The 21,252-nt window shown below is 46.3% G+C and overlaps 1 protein-coding gene across 6 annotated transcripts in view; it reads right to left on the bottom strand.

Moving 5' to 3' along the window:
* The window catches only part of LOC148886124 (sialate:O-sulfotransferase 1-like), a 100,115-nt gene extending 80,190 nt beyond the window's left edge, over positions 1-19,925 (bottom strand). For 5 of the 6 annotated variants that reach the window (XR_016117852.1, XM_089017058.1, XM_089017053.1 and 2 more), the window contains exons 1-2: positions 19,836-19,925; positions 17,985-18,625 (exon numbers count right to left, since the gene is read on the bottom strand). Coding sequence is in view for 5 of the 6 variants with exons in the window: in XM_089017058.1 (XP_088873184.1) it covers positions 17,985-18,375 (391 nt within the window). In the remaining variant the exon portion in view is untranslated. The remainder of the gene's footprint in view (positions 1-17,984; positions 18,626-19,835) is intronic. The other variant, XM_089017054.1, reaches the window with a different exon arrangement.
* Positions 19,926-21,252: the final 1,327 nt, after the last annotated feature.

The following is a 21,252-nucleotide window of genomic DNA, read 5'->3' as shown; positions in this document are numbered from 1 at the left end:
TGTCTCATCCTCCTCTGTGCCTGGAGCGGGCCCCTCCCCTCCCTACTCTCCAGACTCACTCCCCTGTTTCTCATTCCCTTAATTGTGCCTTCTGGCTATAAAAGCCACCCATACCGGTTCGGTCTGTGCCGGTGTATTTCCTGATGTCCCCCGTCACCCAGCCGCACGCAGGTCTGTCTCATTTGCTCGCCTCCATTGCATCATTTCTGTTTTGCCTTTTGTGTCTCAGTAAAGACTCTTATGGAATCCTTGTTTCCACCGTGTATTTCGGATCCGACGCTTACTACTTCCCCTTGTCCCTCGAGTACTGTCACCACTCCTCGAGCGGACGTGACATAATACACCGGCCAACTATGGATCTCTAACCACCTACAATACACTGTCTGTAAGTAAAGAATCTGCTTTAAATTAGATATCAAGTAGACAGGATGAACTTAGTACAACAACTATGGATCTCGCCAGTGGAGACAAATTCAGGCAGAGCGTTCGAGGAGAACCGCCTCATCGCGTCCTCGCTGGCTCAACGCCTACAAGAGGTCGAGACACGCCTCGCTACCCTGACGGCCCCTTCCTTCCCCTGTGAGTAGTCGCGAGCTCTCCCTGCCACACCCCTCACGCTACGAAGGCGAACCCGGGCGCTGGGCTCAATTCCTGATGCAGTGCTCGCTGGTTTTTGAACAACAACCCTCCGTCTTCATTAGCGATGAGGCTTAAGTGGCCTTCATCACTAGCCTGCTCACGGACCAGGCCGAGTCGTGGGTGTTGGCCGTCCGGGAGTCCCAGCCCGAACTTTGCAGTTCCTACCCGGACTTTGTGGCCGAGTTTCGCCAAGTGTTTCACCACCCGGTCACAGGAGGCTGAGGGACTCCTTCATGACTGTGTGCAAGGAACGCATTCAGCCGCTGAGTACTCCATCCACTTCCGCATCCAGGCTGCCCAGAGTGGCTACAACAATCGGGCGCTGAGAGGAGTGTTTCGTCGCGGATTGAACGCTGCTCTCAAAGATGAGTTGACCACACGCGACGCTGGCACCACCCTCAGCGAGATGATCAATGTAGTCATCTCCCTGGACCATCGCCTCCGGGAGCGTAGCGGGAGCAAGGTACCCAGCGGTCCGGCAAACCCGGAAACGAGCAGTGGACGACCACACCCGACGGCGATGAGCAGGAGCGACTACAGGAGGAGTTTCCCGAGCCGCTGCAGGTGGGGAGCGGGGGCGATCGAGCCAACCCCGGGGGTCGCCGCACTCAGGGGCCCCCACCTAAGACTTCCAGCACCCGTAAGTCCCCGGCCAAACGGCGACCGCGGCGGCAGTCGGAGGCGTCGAGGACGGCGCCCATCACGCGATTGGAGCTGGATGGCGAATTATTCGGCCCGTCCAACTCCCAGACGATACGGGCGCTAGTGGATTCGGGGGCAGACGGGTTCTTCATCGATCCCCAACTGGCAGAAGCATTGGGCTGCGATGTAGAGAATCTCAAGACTCCCAAAGCGATTATTGACCTCGACAGTCGACTGCTAGCTAAGGTTACCCGCATCACTGCACCGCTTAAACTCAGATTATCGGGTAACCATGTTGAACACCGCCAATTCCTCATTATGCCCTCCCGCAACGTGCCACTTGTGCTGGTGCCACTTGTGTGGAAGGGTCATGGGTGCTTGGCTCAGCACCCATGACCCTTCTTTCTCTTGGGAGGGTCCCACCATACAGGGTTGGGGCCCCTACTGCTATGCCAACTGCCTGCGGTCGGCCACGGCAGGGCAAGACCCCTCCCGCGGCGGCGCGCCCAGAGAGATCAGTCTCGAGGGCGTGCCGCCTTCTTATCATGATCTGCGGGCAGCGATCAGCAAGGACAACGCGCAGTACCTGCCGCCCCACCAACCGTACGACTGCGCTATCAAACCGCAGCCGGGGGCTCCACTACCGGACTCCAGACTCTACCACATCTCACACCCGGAACTAGAAGCCCTGAGCACTTACATTGACTCTTCCCTCGCGGCGGGACATATCCGACCCTCGCGTTCCCCGCTCGGCGCAGGGTTCTTCTTTATCGAAAAGAAAGATAGATCCTTGCACCCGTGTATCGACTATAGGGGTCTGAACGACATCACCATCCGCAATAAGTACCCTCTCCCCCTCATGGACTCGGCCTTTGCGCCTCTCCAATCGGCTACCATCTTCATAAAACTGGATTTGCGTGGAAGACCGCGTTCAAAACGCCCTTGGGGCATTTTGAATACCTGGTGATGCCGTTCAGACTCACCAACGCTCCCGCCGTATTCCAAAACCTCATCAACAGTGTGCTCAGGGACTTTCTCAACGTTTTTGTATTCGTGTATTTACACGACATCCTAATTTTTCTAAATCCACAGAAGAACACCGGCAGCATGTCCGACTGGTCCTGGTGCGGCTCCTGCAAAACCGGCTCCACGTGAAGTGCGAGTTCCACGTCCGCTCTCTGTCTTTTCTGGGGTTCGTAGTGGAGCAGGGGCAACTCCGGGCCGATCCCGCCAAAACCAAAGCGGTGGTGGAATGGCCAACCCTTAGACGCGCAAATAACTTCAGCGATTTTTGGGGTTTGCCAACTTCTACCGGCGCTTAATCCGCAGTTATAGTCAGAAGGCACTCCCCCTTACTAGTCTCACATCCACCAAGGTCCCCTTCAGGTGGAGACCCGAAGCAGAGGGGGCGTTTGACCGTCTCCGCTACGCCACGTCTTACGTCACCCCGACCCAGACCTCGCTTTCGCGGTCGAGGTCGACGCATCGGAGTCCGGGGTGGGGGCGGTCCTATCCCAGCGCTCCCCGGTCGACCAGAAGCTCCACCCATGCGCCTTCTTCTCCCGCCGGCTCAGCCCCATGGAAGCCAACGATGACGTGGGGAACCGGGAACTGCTGGCGGTCATCCTAGCGCTGCAGGAATGGAGACACTGGCTTGAGGGAGCGAAACACCCCTTAACTGTATACACGGACCACAAGAACCTGGCCGCCATTCGGTCCACCAAGAAACTCAACTCGCGGCAGGCCCGATGGTCACTGTTCCTCACACGGTTTAACGTCACTCTCACCTACTGCCCAGGGTCGCAGAACACATCTCGCATCCACGAGTCGGCAGAAAGGGAGGAGGTCATCGCCAACATCCTGCCGGCGCAACACATCGTGGGCGCCCTGCGGTGGAAGGTTGAGAGGAGAGTTCACGAGGACCAGGGGGGTAACCCCATCCCCAAGGGTTGCCCGGCGCATCGTCTGTTCATCCCCCCCGCCTGTGCGCGTGGGAAGGTCTCCCACCAACTCCAGCCGCTACCTATTCCCTCCCGACCCTGGTCCCACATCTCGGTCGACTTTATTACAGGCCTCCCGCCTTCCCGTGGCAAGACGGTCGTCCTCACCGTGGTGGACCGCTTCTCGAAGTCAGCCCACTTCATCCCGTTAACCAGGTTGCCGTCCGCTATCGAGACGGCTCAACTCCTGGTTAACCACGTCGTCCGTCTCCACGGGATTCCGGCGCACATCGTGTCGGACCGGAAACCACAGTTCATGTCCAAGGTTTGGAAACGTTTCTGTCGGTCCCTCGGGAGGTCGGCGAGCCTGTCGTCTGGCTACCATCGGGAGCGGGAGCTCTTCACTTCTCTTTGTGATCTTTGTTCGTGTGCTCTTGACTTCGCTCGTGCCTAGACGAGAAAAGTACTTTTTCTGTCTCACTAGAATAAAGTAGTTTTTTGTTCACCATCTATCGTCGTCACTGATATTTTTATCACAGAACGTTGAACACCGAACCAGGAGAGAAACAAGAATTTGAAGCGAACAGACGCCTCCGGACAAGTTATGTCCATGATTTGTAAAATCACTTCAAATGACTTCGACTGAGCGTATTTTACAAAGATTCCACAGCATATAGCTATAGTTTACGTTTTAAGACTTGCGCCGAAAATTCATGAAGTCTTGTTTTCGGGTTGATGACGATCCCCATGTGACGTCACGTTTGGACCGCCCCTGACAGAGAAAGCGACACACAATGCATTTTGCGGTACTTTGTTTAGTCTGAAAACTTTAAGCATTAAACATTAAGTTCAGAAAACGTGTTTCCGTGTTGATCCGTATTGATGGCGAAATTAGAAGGAAAACACATGAATAACGCGATGGTGAATCGTTGTGTGTTGCACCAAGACAACTATTTGATATTCGCTGACACAAATTCCCAGCTGACAAATCAGCCCATTTCCAATGGAGCTTGGGCGCCATCTTCTGCATTTTCTGGGTGCTACATTGCTGTCATTGACGGCTCGAATTGATATGGGAGGACTCCTTTAATCAATTGCAAACATTTATGCTTTCATCTTCTATTTGAATCATATTCACAACTGGACGAGTAACAAGTGTCATGATCTGGTTGGCGACCAACGGGGGGCGCTGTCGGCCCCGTCTGCACCTGCACAGGTGCTGGTCGTCCCGATCAGATTGGCGACCAGCGGGTAGCGACGTCAGCCCTGCCGGCAGCCTCGCAGGTGCTGGTCGTTAAAATCAATGACACTTAAAAGGACACCTGGCACGATCATCCGGTGCCGATTCATTGTTTGTTTGCTGTTTGTTTGCTGCTTGGTTGCTGCACGCATTGTGTACGTGTTTGTTTAACCTTGGCGGGCTTTTACTTTTGGACTTCTTTTGCTACTTTGTATTTTTTCCATTCAGATCATTTTGATGTTTTACATTTTGTTACTGCTGACCTTTATTTTAATACAATTTGTCAAACAACCTCCTGCTCCCTCCTGCCTGCTTTTTGGGATCCGAACCCGCCATCACCACCTTGCAAAACGTGACAGAATGAATCGGCCAACTATCGGATCCCGCAGGTACATCGGACCCGTCTCATTTCCACCCTGTGCCTGGCTATGCTACGTCCACGTTAGCGCAAGCCTCGTCGCGTTTGAATCGCGTCACTCGACGAGCCGCAACGTCCACCTAAACGCCCGACCGAGACCTCCTTCCAGGTGGCCGTCCAGGGTGACCCTGGGTGACTGGCATTGCACGCCCACGTCCAGCCACGCTGTCGTCGTGCATGACGAATTGAGTCTCATCCACGACGAGCCGTGCAACGTCCGCGTCAATGTCAGTCCGAGACCCCACTCACCGCTGGATCCTGGAGCGGCTCTGGACTGGTCTCGTTCCCCCGGAGCCGGGCAGTTCACGCCCACGTCGGCGTCCGGCCGAGACCTGGTCCCATACGGCCGTACGGGGTGCCATTCTGCACCTGGCAGTTCGACGTCCACGCAGAGCCATGCGCCGTCGCGTGAACGTGCGAGAGGGATCGCACTCACGCCCACGACGATCCGTGCCGCGTCTTCGTCCACCCCAGGCCGAGTCCCGTTCCCATCAGGCCGCCGCCTGTCGTGTGCTGGAGAGGCAGCGGTTGCCCTCTCCACCAACCGTTCCCTGGCGAGTGGACCTTTTTGGGAGACTGTTGGGACTTCCGGAAGCAGCCCCTTGAAGGGGGGGGTACTGTCATGATCTGGTTGGCGACCAACGGGGGGCGCTGTCGGCCCCGCCTGCACCTGCACAGGTGCTGGTTGTCCCGTTCAGATTGGCGACCAGCGGGTAGCGACGTCAGCCCTGCCGGCAGCCTCGCAGGTGCTGGTCGTTAAAATCAATGACACTTAAAAGGACACCTGGCACGATCATCCGGTGCCGATTCATTGTTTGTTTGCTGTTTGTTTGCTGCTTGGTTGCTGCATGCATTGTGTACGTGTTTGTTTAACCTTGGCGGACTTTTACTTTTGGTCTTCTTTTGAGACTTTGTATTTTTTCCATTCAGATGATTTTGATGTTTTACATTTTGTTCCTGCTGACTTTATTTTAATACAATTTGTCAAACAACCTCCTGCTCCCTCCTGCCTGCTTTTTGGGATCCGAACCCGCCATCACCACCTCGCAAACCGTGACAACTAGAAAGCATCTTCTCCGAATCTGAAGCCATTGTTTTGATTCTCGAGCAAGGCAAGACGTCTTGGCGTGACGTCACGAACAAGGGGGTGGGACCTTCTAAAACTGGTCATTTCCAGATTCATTTAGAAGTCATTTTTATTGGTGTTTCTCATTTAACTAAAAATATTAGCCTGCCTGTTTTGGGTATTTTAGATGCTATAAAACGTTTTTCTGATGTCAGTGGGAAACAAAAAATAAAATGGTGCCGGTTGACCTTTAAATGTAGTGTGTACAAAACTCATAGCACAGTAAGTACACTACAACCCAATTTATTAACTGTCTTTCAAATGTGAAAAATATCCCTGATCAGTTAATAAATTTGTCTCAAGGAATATGGTGTTTACATACTATTTCGCAGATACTTGGAGGAGGAAATGGAAATAGATTAAAATAACATGCACTGTGATTTATCAAGATTGCGTCTGTTTTTAATGAGTTTCCATCGAAGGGGCAAAGTTAAAGAAATCAACATTTATTGAAAAATGGAATCACTTTCAAAATTCAAAACATATTATTACACAACGAAATATTCAAGCTCAATAATACCTACTTGTGTTAAATTCCGCCAAATCATAGATGGCTTGTCCTGACCGCGCGCTCAACAAACTCCTCAATGACGCCCTCGCCTTCACGCGCAAACAATACACGTGTACCGTCTCCGAGCACACAAACATAGACTACCTGCAGTTGAAATTTGTATACTCGGCACGGCAGCCAATCAGAAGCCTGCTTCTTTCTTCCGGACTTTCGCAAGCGTTATAAAGTCGTGCATTTGCTTGTCATTTTCCAAAATAGATGCATAGAACCTCAGCCCAGAAGAAAGATTCAAAAGAAGCTAACAACGTATGTGACGCTACAAAACGTAAATTTACATTAAACCGTGACTGTAAACTGTATGTGAGACTTATGAAAGGGGCTTAGTGGCTTGTAGAAAGCAATGCAAACGTTGCATTGTACACCATGATGACAAATGAAAACTGCAGCAAAATCTACACCGTAGATTTGTTGTATATTATACTCTTTCATAACTGCCACAGTTTCAGTGCAAATCAAACAGACACACTTCCCCTTGAATTCTTTGAAGAAATATTCACTCTCCCATCGTGTCTGAAATTTTCTGCACTCATTTTCTACCTTTCGCTTCTTTGGTTCTGCCATGTTTAGTAACAGGTAAAGAGCAACTGCCTTGATCAGGGCGGCCCTGCTTTAGCCAATCCCAATCACTTTGATGGCATCTTCAAGTGTAGCAACGCAGAAACGTTGGCAAGTGTTTGTCCCTGCTCATTCAGTTAGACAATGCTTTCCAAACAGCCGAGAGTCATAAGAAGTTGTGCGTTATTCTCGAACCTGAACGCACCCCAAGTCTTGGATGACACATAAACAGAGCAGAGTAGACGAGTACAGCTGGTAGTTTCTTCAATTTATTCATAGTAACGCACCACATTTGACTGTGCCGACCGAAAAGTAAGTGGGTATATGCAGTATACCCTCGACTACACCTCTGGGTCATAGAAAGTTACTCTCAGGGAAGTGACACACAGCGTGAGAGATGTGTCAGGCTGAGATTCACATGACAGCCGAGGTGTGCACATGTGATGCCACAAACGGACCCCTGGTTCGTGTTTCTCAATGATCTCCTTCTTCTCCTCGGCTGAACACGAACCTGTGGTGTTTTTTTTCGGTCTCAATAGTAAAGATATCTGCAAAAAGCTCATCGGAGGCAATCGACGTGTGAATTCAGAGAGAAGGGGTGTGGAAAGCTGGGCCGGCTCGAACGCTGTTCGGTCGAAGATCACTCTGCCAGCTGTGGTGGGTGTGTATCGTGAAAAGTATTGCGTATTTCAAGGTTTAATTTTCATAAATTTGACGTTCGTAAGACGAAAAGTTCGGAAGATAAGGTGTTCGTAAGCTGAGGTCTCACTGTAGCTTATTTCATTCAACCTCGACCGAGATTGCGGACATTTTAAAACGCAATGTAATTTTAACATTATCCATTTTGCGCTTTGACGGTTTTGTAGTGCTTTTTTGATTCAAGTTTTATAAAGTAAATACTGATTTTTTTGTCATCAAATGGTGAGTATAGTTCTGTTTTTTTGATTGTTGACATTTTGTGTTTGAGAGCCTTTTACTGAGTTCATAGAGTTGCTTGTTCTGTAGCCACAAAGGGACATAAGCCAGTGTCTTCTTGTGCCGGTCCCAAGCCCGGCTAAATACAGAGGGTTGTGTCAGGAAGGGCATTCGACATAAAAGCTTGGCCAAAACAAACATGCCAATCAAACTTCTGAAGATGGAGGACACTGATTCGCTGTGGAAACACCTTGAAGGGAAAAGGTGAAAGGAAAAGAAGATGCTGATTTTTTTTTTTATATAGAGAAATATGATTCCTTTAAAGGACAACCGACGCCTCCGAACAATTTGTGTCCATAATTTGTAAAATCACTTCAAATGACTTCTACTGAGCGTATTTTACAAAGATTCCACCACATATAGCTATATTTTACGTTTTAAGACTCGCGCTGAATATTCAGGAATTCTTATTTTTGAGTTGGTGACGATACCTACCGCGACGTCACGGTAGGTATCGTCACCGACCGAGAAAGCGACACACAATGCATTTTGGGTACTTTGTTTGGTCTGAAAACTTCGTGTTGATGGAGAAATTAGAAGGAAAACACATAAATAACACGGTGGTGAATCGTTGTGTGTTGCACCAAGACAACTATTACAAGCTGACACAAATTCCCAGCAGACAAATCAGCCCATTTCCAACGGAGCTTCGGCGCCATCTTGTGCATTTTCTGGGACGCTACATTGCAGTCGAGACGCCTCAAAATGACATGGAAGGATTTCTTTAATCAACACATTTATGGTTTCCTTTTCAGAACTATTTGAATCATATTCATCACTGGATGACGACATGAACAAGGGGACGGGACCTTATGAATAAAAAAAATGGTATCACAAATGACGTCACTTTATTGTTTCCTGTTATCAGAAAAACGTTTTATAGCATCTAAAATATCCAAAACACGCAGTATGATATTTTTATTCAAATGCAAACACCAATAAAAATGACTTAAAGTGTCCAAAATCTGCAAAAAATTGAACTGCAAATTGGGCATTTTCAGAAAGTCCCGCCCCCAGTTCATGACGTTACGCCAAGACGTCTTGCATTGCTGGAGAATCAAAACAATGGCTTCAGATTCGGTGAATATGCTTACTTGTTACACATCAAGTTATGAATATGATTCAAATAGTTCTGAAGAGGAAAGCATACATGTGTGCAATCGATTAAAGAATTTATTCTGTGCCATTTTGAGGCACCATAGGGGGAAATGTCTCACCCAAAGAGGCCGAAAATGGCCACCGAGCTCCTGTGAGGAATGAATCAGCCCGTTTCCACAGGCCGATAAATTCTTTACATGGAGCATGGTCGCCTTCTTCTGGCTCTTTCTGGTGCAACACGAGGTTTTCAGACCAAACAAGCATTTACGTGATGGAAGGACTGCTACAATGTGTCACGTTTTGCAAGGTGGTGATGGCGGGTGCAGATCCCAAAAAGCGGGCAGGAGGGAGCAGGAGGTTGTGTTTGACAAATTGTATTAAAATAAAGTCAGCAGGAACAAAAGTATCAAAAGAATGCTACAAGGTAATAATACAAGATTAAAAGTCCGCCAAGGTTAAACAAACACATGCAAGGTTAAACAAACAAATGCAATTGTATGCACACAATGCATACAATTGCATACAACAGCATACAATGCGTTCAACATCATACAACAGTGCATCAAACAACAATGACATTCAACAATTACCCGACACCGAATGGTCATGCTGGGGGTCCTTTTGAGTGTCACTGATTGGAAACGACCAGCACCTGTGCAGGTGCAGGCGGGGCCGACAGCGCCCCCCCGTTGGTCTCCAACCAGACCATGACAGAAGGCCCCTTCAAGGGACTGCTTCCAGAAGTCACAACAGTCTCCCGAAAGTTCCAACTCGCCTGGAAACGATGGTGGAGAGAGCAACCGTTGCCTCTCCAGCGTATGATGGGCGGCGGCCTGAGGGGAACGGGACTCAGCCTGGGGTGGACGAAGACGCGGCACGGCTCGTCGTGGGCATGAGTGCGATCCCTCTGCACGTTCACGCGACGACGCATGGCACGGCGTGGACGTGGTACCCCGGACGGCCGATTGGGAACAGGTCTCGGCCGGACGCCGACGTGGGCGTGAACTGCCTGGCACCGGGGAAACGAGACCAGTCCCAAGCCGCTCCGGGAATGGGGTCTCAGGCTGAGTTGTCGTGGATGCGACTCAATTCAACATGCACGACGACAGCGTGGCTGGACGTGGGCGTACACTGCCAGACACCCAGTGTCACCCTGGACGGCCACCTGGAAGGAGGTCTCCACTCAGGACTGGTCTCGTTTCCCCGGTGCCGGGCAGTTCACGCCCGCGTCGGCGTCCGGCCGAGACCTGTTTCCATACGGCCGTCCGGGGTGCCACTCTGCGCCTGGCAGTGCGACGTCCACGCCGCGCCATGCGTCGTCGCGTGAACTTGGGAGAGGGATCGCACTCACAACCACGACGAGCCGTGCCGTGTCTCGTCCACCCCAGGCTTAGTCCCGTTCCCCTCATATGCTGGAGAGGCAACGGTTGCCGTCTCCACCATTGTTTCCGGGCGAGTTGGAACTTTCGGGAGACTGTTGGGACTTCTGGAAGAAGTCCCTTGAAGGGGGGGTACTGTCATGATCTGGTTGGCGACCAACTGGGGGCGCTGTCGGCCCCGCCTGCACCTACACAGCTGCTGGTCGTTTCCAATCAGTGACACTCAAAAGGACCCCCGGCACGACCATTCGGTGTTGGGTAATTGTTAAATGTCATTGTATGCTGTTGAACACATTGTATGCTGTTATATGCAATTGTATGCATTGTGTGCAGTGCATGTGTTTGTTTAATCTTGGCAGACTTTTAATCTTTTGATACTTTGTATTTTTTCCGTTCAGATGATTTTGATGTTTTAGATTTTGTTCCTGCTCACTTTATTTTAATACAATTTGTCAAGCACAACCTCCTACTCCCTCCTGCCTGCTTTTTGTAATCCGCACCCGCCATCACCACCTTGCAAAACATGACAATCATTGTCCCTCAAACGGCTAAGTCCTATCCGACTAGCCCATGACAAATGAATATATCTTGTTTAAAGTTGTGGTCTGTGTTGATAAGTGGTCTCACTATAGGAGTGGCTTGCGTTTTATCCTTCAGATGATTTTGCCTCCAAACCACAATGTATATGTGTAATTAAAGACTGTGTTCGAGTTATCCGAACCTTTGCCACGTGGCAGTCATTAAAACTGCCTTGGACCTTTCTGGGCCTTGGCATTTTTCATCAGTATTACTCCTTTGTGACTCTGTAATCGTCTGCTCTCTTGAAAACAAAAATGGTTTGAGCGCTCTTGTGGGAGGCTTTTAACAATGAGCGAGGCCTGCAAACGTTCCACTGGAGGTGATTCCATATGATTTGTCATCTCAGCTAAAATCCGCAAAACATTGAGGGGAATCAGAATCAGAATCAAAATCAGAATAACTTTATTCGTCCCACAATGGGGAAATTTGCAGTCCACAGCAGCAATTGAAAAGGGATGGGGTTGGGGTGGGGTGAAAGGATAGAAAACAAGATATTCTAACCATAAGGAAAAGGAAAGAAATATTCAAGGATCTATTAACGATTGTATTCAATTGTGGCTGACCGCTAATTGAGAAAATATGCAGTTAGGATGTTGAATTTTGTGAGATCAATACTACTGCAATTTTAACCTGACATTCTGATGACATTTTTATAATAAAGAAATACAGTGACGTGCGCTGAGGTTCATGGCTGGTGAGGTTCATGGCTGCTGAGGCACTGACGTCATCACAGTCAGATTTACAAACATATGAACTTATGAGTTTATTCACCATTTGATTGGCAACAGTTAACGTGTTTTGTTTAAAATGTCATGTCTTTATATAAACTTTAGCATAGAAAAAAATAATTTAAAAAAACATTATTATCGTGTTACCTTTAGTTATAAATGAAGTCTATGCGCCGCTCCTTCTGAAGTAAGGCATCTATACCTTCTTTGTAGAAGCCTTCCTTATCTTTCTTCAGTTTTAAAAGTCTCTCTATTTCTTTCAATTTAGATATGTAATCCTCCATTCTGAAAATAAGGCCAAGCAACACAAAAATGACTGGATGGTTGCACTAATTCTATTAATCTGCAGCCGAGGAGGCGCAAGAAGAATCTCTGTAATCACCAGCGCCCCCTGTCATGAGGCAGGAGAACTGTGTGCCTCACCTATGCACACAGTTTTGATAAAAATACAATAAAATAAACACAGTAAACATAGTACAGTGTTTATAATGTAAACTGACTCTACATTATATATACCAGCTAAACTGTAGAAATTTAGTTCATATACTAAAAGGGTTTGAACACTTTCATAGCGATATGCAGAGGGACAGCAGTGCGGTCTCACTGCAGAGAAAGCCAGCATAGTTCACATAGTCATTGCACAATCCATGGTGCGGCTCAGCCGGCTGCTGCTTCACCGCTCGTCTCTACTTAGTATTTGAACGGTAAATGTGAAAATTCAGCGATTTTGAAAAAAAAATCCAAAAACTGTGAAATTAAACGGATAAGAACTAAGTACAAATCACTAAATACATATAACTGTTTAATTTATTTTGTGCCTCACCTGCCTCCCTTGACTGCACGTCACTGAAGAAATATGATAGTTTTCATGAAAGAAATAAAGTAGGTTGTCTGTATTCTTCATGAATTAACCCTTTTCATGTACCAATAATGATAACCTGTAACCCACTAACCGCCGTGCCTGAAAGGTTTAATTATAATAGCATATATTTTTTTCAGTATATAGAAAATAGTACATATGTCGTTATATAGTGTAAGTAAAGCATTATAGCCATTAGTTAAGATTGTTTAAAGTGGTAATAGAAGCAGAGCTGGAGGTCGCAGAGATGAAGATGGAGAGGTTTTCTTTAGGCGTGAACAGGTTGGATAGGATCAGGAATGTGTATATCAGAGGGACAACTCATATTAGAGGCTTCGGAGAGAATGTCAGAGAGGCCAGACTGAGATGATTTGGACATGTCTAGAGGAGAGAGAGTGAATATATTGGGAGAATGATGCTGAGCCTTGAACTGCCAGGCAGGAGTCCGAAAGGAAGGTCAAAGGGGAGGTTTATGGGTGTTGTCAAAGTAGCTGATGTGAGAGAAGAGGATGCACAAAACATGGTGATGGAGGACACTGAATCGCTGTGGCGACCGAAAAGCCGCAAGGAAAAGAAGAAAGGAGTCGAGACTTAGTATGGATACACCTCTTTTATTATAGAATGTCGATGCACATGTAAGTTCAGATAAAAGCGTGCAATTGATAAAAGCGTACAATTCCAGATGAAACTCATCGCGCATCTTTGAAATTGAAAACCTCTGCATCCGAAAGGCAGCCTAACTGTGACTGTAAAGTGTCCTTGAGAGTTTTGAAAGGCGCTTATAAATGAAATGTATTATTATTGTTATTATTATTATTATTATTATTACAGTGAAACCTCAACTTACAAACTTAATTGGTTCCCAGACAGAGTGTGTAAGGCGAAAAGTGTGTATCTCAAAAATTCTTTTCCCATAGGAAAATTTAATGGTTTATTAAAATGGGAATAATCCGTTCCCGGGTTTCCATAAAATATACTTTTCAACTAAATAAGCCTTAAAGGACAACCGATGTCTCCGAAGAAGTTGTGTCCATAATTTGTAAAATGGCTTCAAATGACTACTGAGCGTATTTTAATAAGATTCCACCGCATATAGCTATATTTTACGTTTTAAGACTCGCTCTGAATATTCAGGAAATCTTGTTTTTGAGTTGGTGACGAGTCTGTACGTGACGTCATGAAAGGACCGCCCCCTGACCATAAAAAAGACGCATTGTAGCGTCCTTCCATCACGTCAATGTATTTTGTTGTACATGTTTGGTCTGAGAACTGTGTTGCACCCAAAAGCCGCCAGAAGAGGGAGTCCAAACTCCATATAAGGAATTTATCAGCCTGTGGAAGCGGAGGTGACCACTGGAGGTCGCCATTTTGTGCCTCTTTTCTGATGATCCATTGTTGCCCCAATGTTGCCTCAAAATGGCATGGAATAAATTGGAATAAATAAACAACGCATTGTCATCAAATGGTGAATATATTTTTTTTCTTTTTTTAATGTTGCTGTGCCGATGACCATTTTGTGTTTGGGAGCCTTTTACTGAGCAAGTTGCTTGTTCTGTAGCCACAAAGGGACTTAAGTCTTCTTGTGCCGGTCCCAAGCCCGGATAAATACAGAGGGTTGTGTCAGGAAGGGCATCCGGCGTAAAAGCTTGGCCAAAACAAACATGCAGATCAAACCTCTAAAGATGGAGGACACTGATTTGCTGTGGCGACCCCTTCAAGGGAAAAGCCGAAAGGAAAAGAAGAAGTCATTTTTATTGGTGTTTTGCATTTGACTAAAAATATCATACTGCGTGTTTTGGGTATTTTAGATGCGATCAAACGTTTTTCTGATGTCAGTTAAAAAACAAAAAGTGACGTCGGTTGGCCTTTAAAACTGCACACAACATACCTTATTCTATGTATAATAAATGTGCTATTGTATTGTAATGAAAGAAATACACTGCGTTGTATCACAATGTCACTTTATTTACATTTGTGATGTCATTGATGACTTGATGGTATGGCGTTGGAGGTCGAAGGTCAAAGGGAATTGCTGTTTGGAAAGAGAGACACATAACATGAGGACTGTAATTAAAGAAATAAACTGTGCTGTAAAATAAAGTTGTATTTACCTTTTTGATGGTCATTGATGGCTCATGGAAGGAGAGTCACCTTCCATAAGGACTGTTGGAAACTTAACCCCTGGTGTTGGTTCTCTTCTTTGCTTCTTTGGAGACTCCTCATCATTTTTGCTGATTAAAAACCTCTTAATAACCTGTTGCTTTCTGACTTGTAAGGTCTTACGAAGCTGAGGCATCATATTATCGTTCATCATGTTGATGATTGTCATAGCCACAGTCTTTTCTGGATGGAACTGTTCAGTAAAAGCCTGCACATCATTCCACTATGCCAACATTGCCCTTATGAGCTCACTTGATGCTGCAGCCATTTCCTCCTCACCCTCAGATGTTCTCGAACGATCTGTTGCTAGCCGAACTTCCAGGATGGCACATGGCGATATCGCCATGAATTAGCCGTGCTTTCTCGCATAAAATAGCTTTACTCGCGCTGTCGCCGGATAGGTGCTTTTCGTTAATTCAAATTAACAGAAGTTTTTCAACTTCTTTGATTTCCCGAGACTGTCGCTTTGAGAGCACGGAAACACCTTTTGCAACAGACGCACCTTTGATGGCTTCTCTGTTCCGGAGAATGGTAGCAATAGTTGACTTAGCATAGCCGTGCTCGCCCACTAAATCACAAACGCATACCTCGTTGGTGTTTTTCAATCATCTTCTTCTCAGCGACTGTGATTTTATTTTGTCTTCTTGGGCTGAACACGAGCCTGTGGTGGGTTTTTTTCGGTCCCATCATAGTAAAATTATCAGCAAAAAGCTCCAAGGAGGCGATCGACGTGTGCATTCAATGAGAGGGGGTGTGGAAAGTAGCGCCGGCCGGAGCGCTGTTCGGTCGTATGCTTCCGCCGAAGATCACTCCGCCAAATCTGAAGGTCGTGTGCTTTGGTGTTCTTCCGCTGAAGCTTACTCCACCATGAAAATAGTGCATATTTTAAGGTTTAATTTTCATAAATTTGACGTTCGTAAGACAAAAAGTTCATAAGATAAGGTGTTCATAAGTTGAGGTCTCACTGTATTATTAAACATTCTAAATGTCCGTAGGTCATGATTATCTGTTTGTGAATGAACAATAAAGTCTGTGGTCTGAAGGTGTTCTTGATCCTCCTTGTATTACCGCACCTCCAGGCTATCTTCACAGTACGACACATTTCAACAAGAATATACAGCAAACCATCTTATAATATTGAATAGGAAAATAAGTTATGGTTCCAGACAGCAGCACAATGATATTTAAATGTCATGCATTTTCCCTTTCATTTGCACGTTTTCGACTGTAAACCGGTATCACATTGGATGAAACAAGAGGGATGCACTTTCCATTAACAGAGCTACATTTTGGATCAACAGCGTGCAAGAGTGAGGTTAATGAGTGGTTGAGTTGCTAAATAGACATCCAATAAAACTAGATACAGTAAAGTCTCGTTATATCGATATCGTTTATATGGATAATACTGCTTATTACGACACTATTTTCATTTCCCGTGCACATTTCTAGTCTTTTTATGTCTAGTTAGTTCCGTTTAGTACGATTCGTGGTTTTTACGATAATCCGGTTACTACGGTGCTCTTTTTCATCTCCCGCCGGCCATTTTGCTATGTTTATATCGATACACGCCATCGGTCGCGCCATTGGTTGACTTGGTCATGTGATCTGGTCACGTGAGTTTGTTACGTGACCAGCTCCCGTGTAGCAGAGCCATTTTCATTTTCAGACGCGAGCTCGTGTGTAGCAGACGAGATTGAAGTGTTTGTGTTAAAAGGTACAAATGGGAAGCAGAAGAAGATTGATGACTTTTTTAAATTGCATACATAATACAGTAAGTTGTAAGCGTTGCAGTTTCCCTGTTGTGTTATGTACATGCTCACTGTACTGTATATGAATGCAATCGTTTTTTTGCAACAACGTTTCTTGTTTTGTCTGCTGAAGCGTGATGATTTTGAAAATTACCATACATTCCATACTGTGTATTAAAGGACAACCGATGTCACTTTTTATTCAAATGCAAAACACCAATAAAAATGACTTCACACCAAGCTGTCTTGTATTGCTTGTGAATCCAAATAATGGCTTCAGATTTGGATAATATGCTTTCTTGTTACACATCCAGTTATGAATATGATTCAAATACACTGTAGTTCTGAAGAGAAAAGCATACATGTTTGCAATCAATTAAATAATTATATGTGCCATTTTGAGGCAACATTAGCTCTCACCCAAAAAAAAGAGGCACAAAATGGCGAGCTCATGGCCAGCTCCGTTTATTATATGGCGCTTGGGTGCCCTCTTTTGGCGGCTTTTGTTAATGCAGTTAGGCGCAGGACGGATATATCGACAGTACGGTTATATTGACATTTTTTCTAACTCCCGAGAATATCGGTATAACGAGACTTTACTGTAATTGATTGGTGGAAAATGGATTGGTTAATTTGGTCAGATGTGGATAGGCGAATACACTGTAATATTGGGAGAGTATTTTTTAGAGTCTGTTTTAATTCCTCTAATTGAGTTGTATTTAAAAGTACAATGGTATCCTGCGGCCACCACATCAGTAGAAAATCTACAAGAGGGAGCAAAATCTCCCCATTCAGTGTACCAGAGGCTATTCCCCCCTCCTCTTATCAGTGGAAAAACGTGAGTGAGTAACGTATGTTCATTCCCTTCAAAAAAAAGTTGATCTTTATTGTTTGGAGTAAAATTTACTCTGTTTATTTGATGCTCAGTGGCCCGCTGGTCGACGGGTTAGTGCCTAGGCCTCACTGTGCAATGGTGCAGGGTTGAATTCTGGCTTCAGCCTTCCTGTGTTCTGCCGGTGTGATTGTGAGTGTGAATGCTTGTTTGTCTATATGTGGCCTATGATTGGCTTGCAGCCAGTTCAAGGTGTCCCCTGCCAACAACCCAAAGACAGCTGGGATGGATCCAGCACGCCCCGTGAACCCTTGAGAGGTTAAGTGTGTCCGAAAAAGGATGGATGGTTGGATGGATATTTGACGCTCTTGTCGTTTTTTACTCTATTTTGACTGGGAGCAGAACTAGTCTTTGTTTGAGCAGAGCACAATTGACAGTGTTGAGAGGTTTTGGAGGTCTAAGTGACACTGAGTGGTTGAGTAGGTGGATGATTACCTTTATGGCTGGGCTTCTTTCGAACAGGTCCTACATTCTCTGGACTCTCCGTTAATGTACTACGAAACCAGTGGCGATGCAAGTATTGGCCTGTCAGGCCTCGGGAGGCGGGCCAGTATTGCTCTGTCTTGGCGCCAGCTCCAGATGCAAAGTGTACTGCGGCCCATCTGGAACGTACCCTCACACCCAATCCTGTTGTCCCAAGGGTGGTTGGGGGTGCCGCAAGCGACAGCAAGGGAGGAAACACGAGTAGGCTTGGCTGGGCTCCTCGGAGGTTGGAACGTTGCATGAGCAAGATGCTGCCTGCCATGAGATAGGCAATGCCTAGGCACAGCAGCAGCATTTGCGCCTGCTTCAAGGGGCAGAGCAGTCTGGAGAGCAGCACTGCCATGCCTGCTTCCGTTACAGTCACTCATCAAAGAGGAGGGCCATTTCATGGATTAGGTGCGAGAATGACAGATCTAGTAACCTACTTACAACTTCATAATCTTGGCAAGAGCTGCAGCATTTGGCAGTGTCACAGACATTTAGTCTCGGTCCTTCGTTGGCACACAGTCCAACAGTGCTGCTGGAACAATGGATGCGTCATGGCACGGAGGGATTTGATATCCCAGTCTGTGGTCGCTGACTCCAGCAGGGTCCTTTAGGGATACACACACAGTCACATAATACAATCTATGCAGTTGCATTTAAAACAAGAGCATGCCATTTTATTCGTGAGTATACTCAAAAAGAAAAGTATTTTGAAGAGGATGAGAAACAGTGCATATTGATATTTGGTTTGTGTTTGTGTGTTGCAGCATCTTGCAACATCATCCCCCCGCCATACACACACATTTGCCATGCTCTGAATATGTTTAACCTCAATGTTTTGGCTAAGAATGTTTGTTTTTTTTTTCAATGTATTTCCATAGGTGTCAATTATTTGCAAATTTGTTGGCCACTCCTAAGAGGTTGGCTGTACAGTAAATAAACCACAATTTTTGAACCCACTCACCGTGTGCAGCCTAACTAATTACTATATAATTTGTTCATTCATGAGATTGTTACACGTTTCATAAAACAGACAGTCACGGTGCGATTTCATCAGCCTTCAATATCATTTTTAATCTGGATTATTTTTCACTGACACTGGCAGCAGTGTCTGATGGTGTGTAACTCCCCAACATTAAATCTCGAATCTGAGACTCGAGGAAATTACATCATGTAATGAAAAAAAAAAACAGTCTGGAAAGCGCATTAAGTGTGCCTATGAACTGAGGTTTATCACTGCATCTTGACCCCTCCATTTGCATGCATTTTGAAGATAAATTCTGAAACGTTTTACATGATGTGATGCCTAATCCGTGGCAGCCGCTGCTCACCTGCAGAAAAAAATATCCATTGACTGTAGAGTGTCCTTGAGAGTTTTGAAAGGCGCTTATAAATGAAATGTATTATTATTAATATGCACTTTCAAAAGCCGCTTCTATCCTGCATCTAGTTTTTTTTTCGTAAAGGCCACATAGGTTCCCATGAAACAAAATACTGTACCTTTCATCTCAATTCTGTTGCTGCCTCACTTAAGCAAACACTGCACCCACAGAAAGTCTGGGTGCGGTGTTCCAGAGGACAGACGCAACAGTTTGCCGAGTTAGCTTCAACTCCACATCGAATACATTAAATTCGCATGATAGCATCGTCGTTCCCTATGTTTTGTTCAAGCGGGTTAAGCGGGACTCGACGGGGAATGAAGCAACCACATAATAGATATATTCGTCACATATTAAAAAAAACAGCAATTTCAGACAATCCCTCTCCCTGACTATTACGCCAAACTTACATGGGAGAAGGTGTCAACACAAAAATTACCTTGAATCGCGTGTATCCACCAACGGCACCGAGCACTTTCTTGGGTTAATGTCGTCTAGCCTCACTCCGGTCACCTCTTTTATATAATCGCTCTCTCTCTCTCTCTCTCTCTCTCTCTCTCTCTCTCTCTCTCTCTCTCTCTCTCTCTCTCTCTCTCTCTCTCTCTCTCTCTCTCTCTCTCTCTCTCTCTCTCTCTCTCTCTCTCTCTCTCTCTCTCTCTCTCTCTCTCTCTCTCTCTCTCTCTCTCTCTCTCTCTCTCTCTCTCTCTCTCTCGTTCTCTCTCATTAGCTCCACGTTTCCCTCTCTCTCTCTTTCCCCTCGTGGTTTTACGAGCACTTAGACTTAGACGTTTATACTGCGATAGAACGTACAGTCGGCGACCGTGCGCGTGCGCGAATGCGTGTTTTAGAGGGTGGGGGCGGCGAGGGGCACTGCATTTGCATCTACGACGTGCGCGAGCCACGGCGTCTTGACTGGGCGAACGGGTGAGTGGTGTTCAGTAGTCAGGACGGCGTTCGTCACGGCGCGTATCCGTCGCAGCGATCAAACAAGCTCGACACGCCATCGACCCTGGTGAGTTTTCAAGAGGAGGAAATGAAGATATCAACCGCAGTAACTTTTGAAGACGGTGGACTTTGTGGAAGAAAGGTCTGATTTGGAGCAGCAAAGGAAGAAGAAAAAACACGAATCTCAACCTGGTTAAATTGCAGCGTCACAAATCTTGAAACTCGTCCATATATTCGGGTTTGATAGTATATAGTTTGGGTGAAACACAGAGTCATAGGTGACGCATAAATACAGTCGACCATGTGTTGGCGGGTTGACGGGTTTACATTTCAGCACTATGAACAGCGCTTCTCTGCAAAAACGGATCAAAGGAAAGAGTGAAAAGCAAAGCGCACGAGTGACCTTCAAACTCAGCCTTCAAAACCCAAAACGGTCTCGACAAAAGCATGGTGTCTTCAAGGCACTACAGTACTGTGTGCATTGCAGGTCTTCATTGAGAGGAAGCTTTTCAAATGTTAATTTGTCCTCCGAGTCTTGCAATGTTTGAAGAAAATAAAATCATACGAAGAAAGTGAAAAATGCTCTGGGGGATTTTTCCCTCAACTAACTTTTGGAGACTCTCAATGGGAGGACAGTCGTGGTGGATGGTTGTTAAACGGGTATAGATGCACATTCCAGGGGAAATACAGGGTATTGCAAGTTCCCCTCTTTGATTCTTCTTCAATTTTTCTTTATTTAAATGTCCCCCACCCTTCAAAAAATCTTTACAAACGCTGCTGTATCAATGACGGATGCGTTACACAGAGCTTAAACACATATATGAGGTGTACCACTTTTCTCAGGAGAATCTAGACCAGGGGTGCTCATTACGTCGATCGCGGAGGTAGTACTGGTCGATCGCAGCGTGACA

This window comes from Hippocampus bargibanti, linkage group LG16, assembly GCF_051943395.1.
Source record: "Hippocampus bargibanti isolate YZ-2025 linkage group LG16, ASM5194339v1, whole genome shotgun sequence".
NCBI lineage: Eukaryota > Metazoa > Chordata > Actinopteri > Syngnathiformes > Syngnathidae > Hippocampus > Hippocampus bargibanti.
This window is presented reverse-complemented; position numbering and strand designations above follow the sequence as displayed.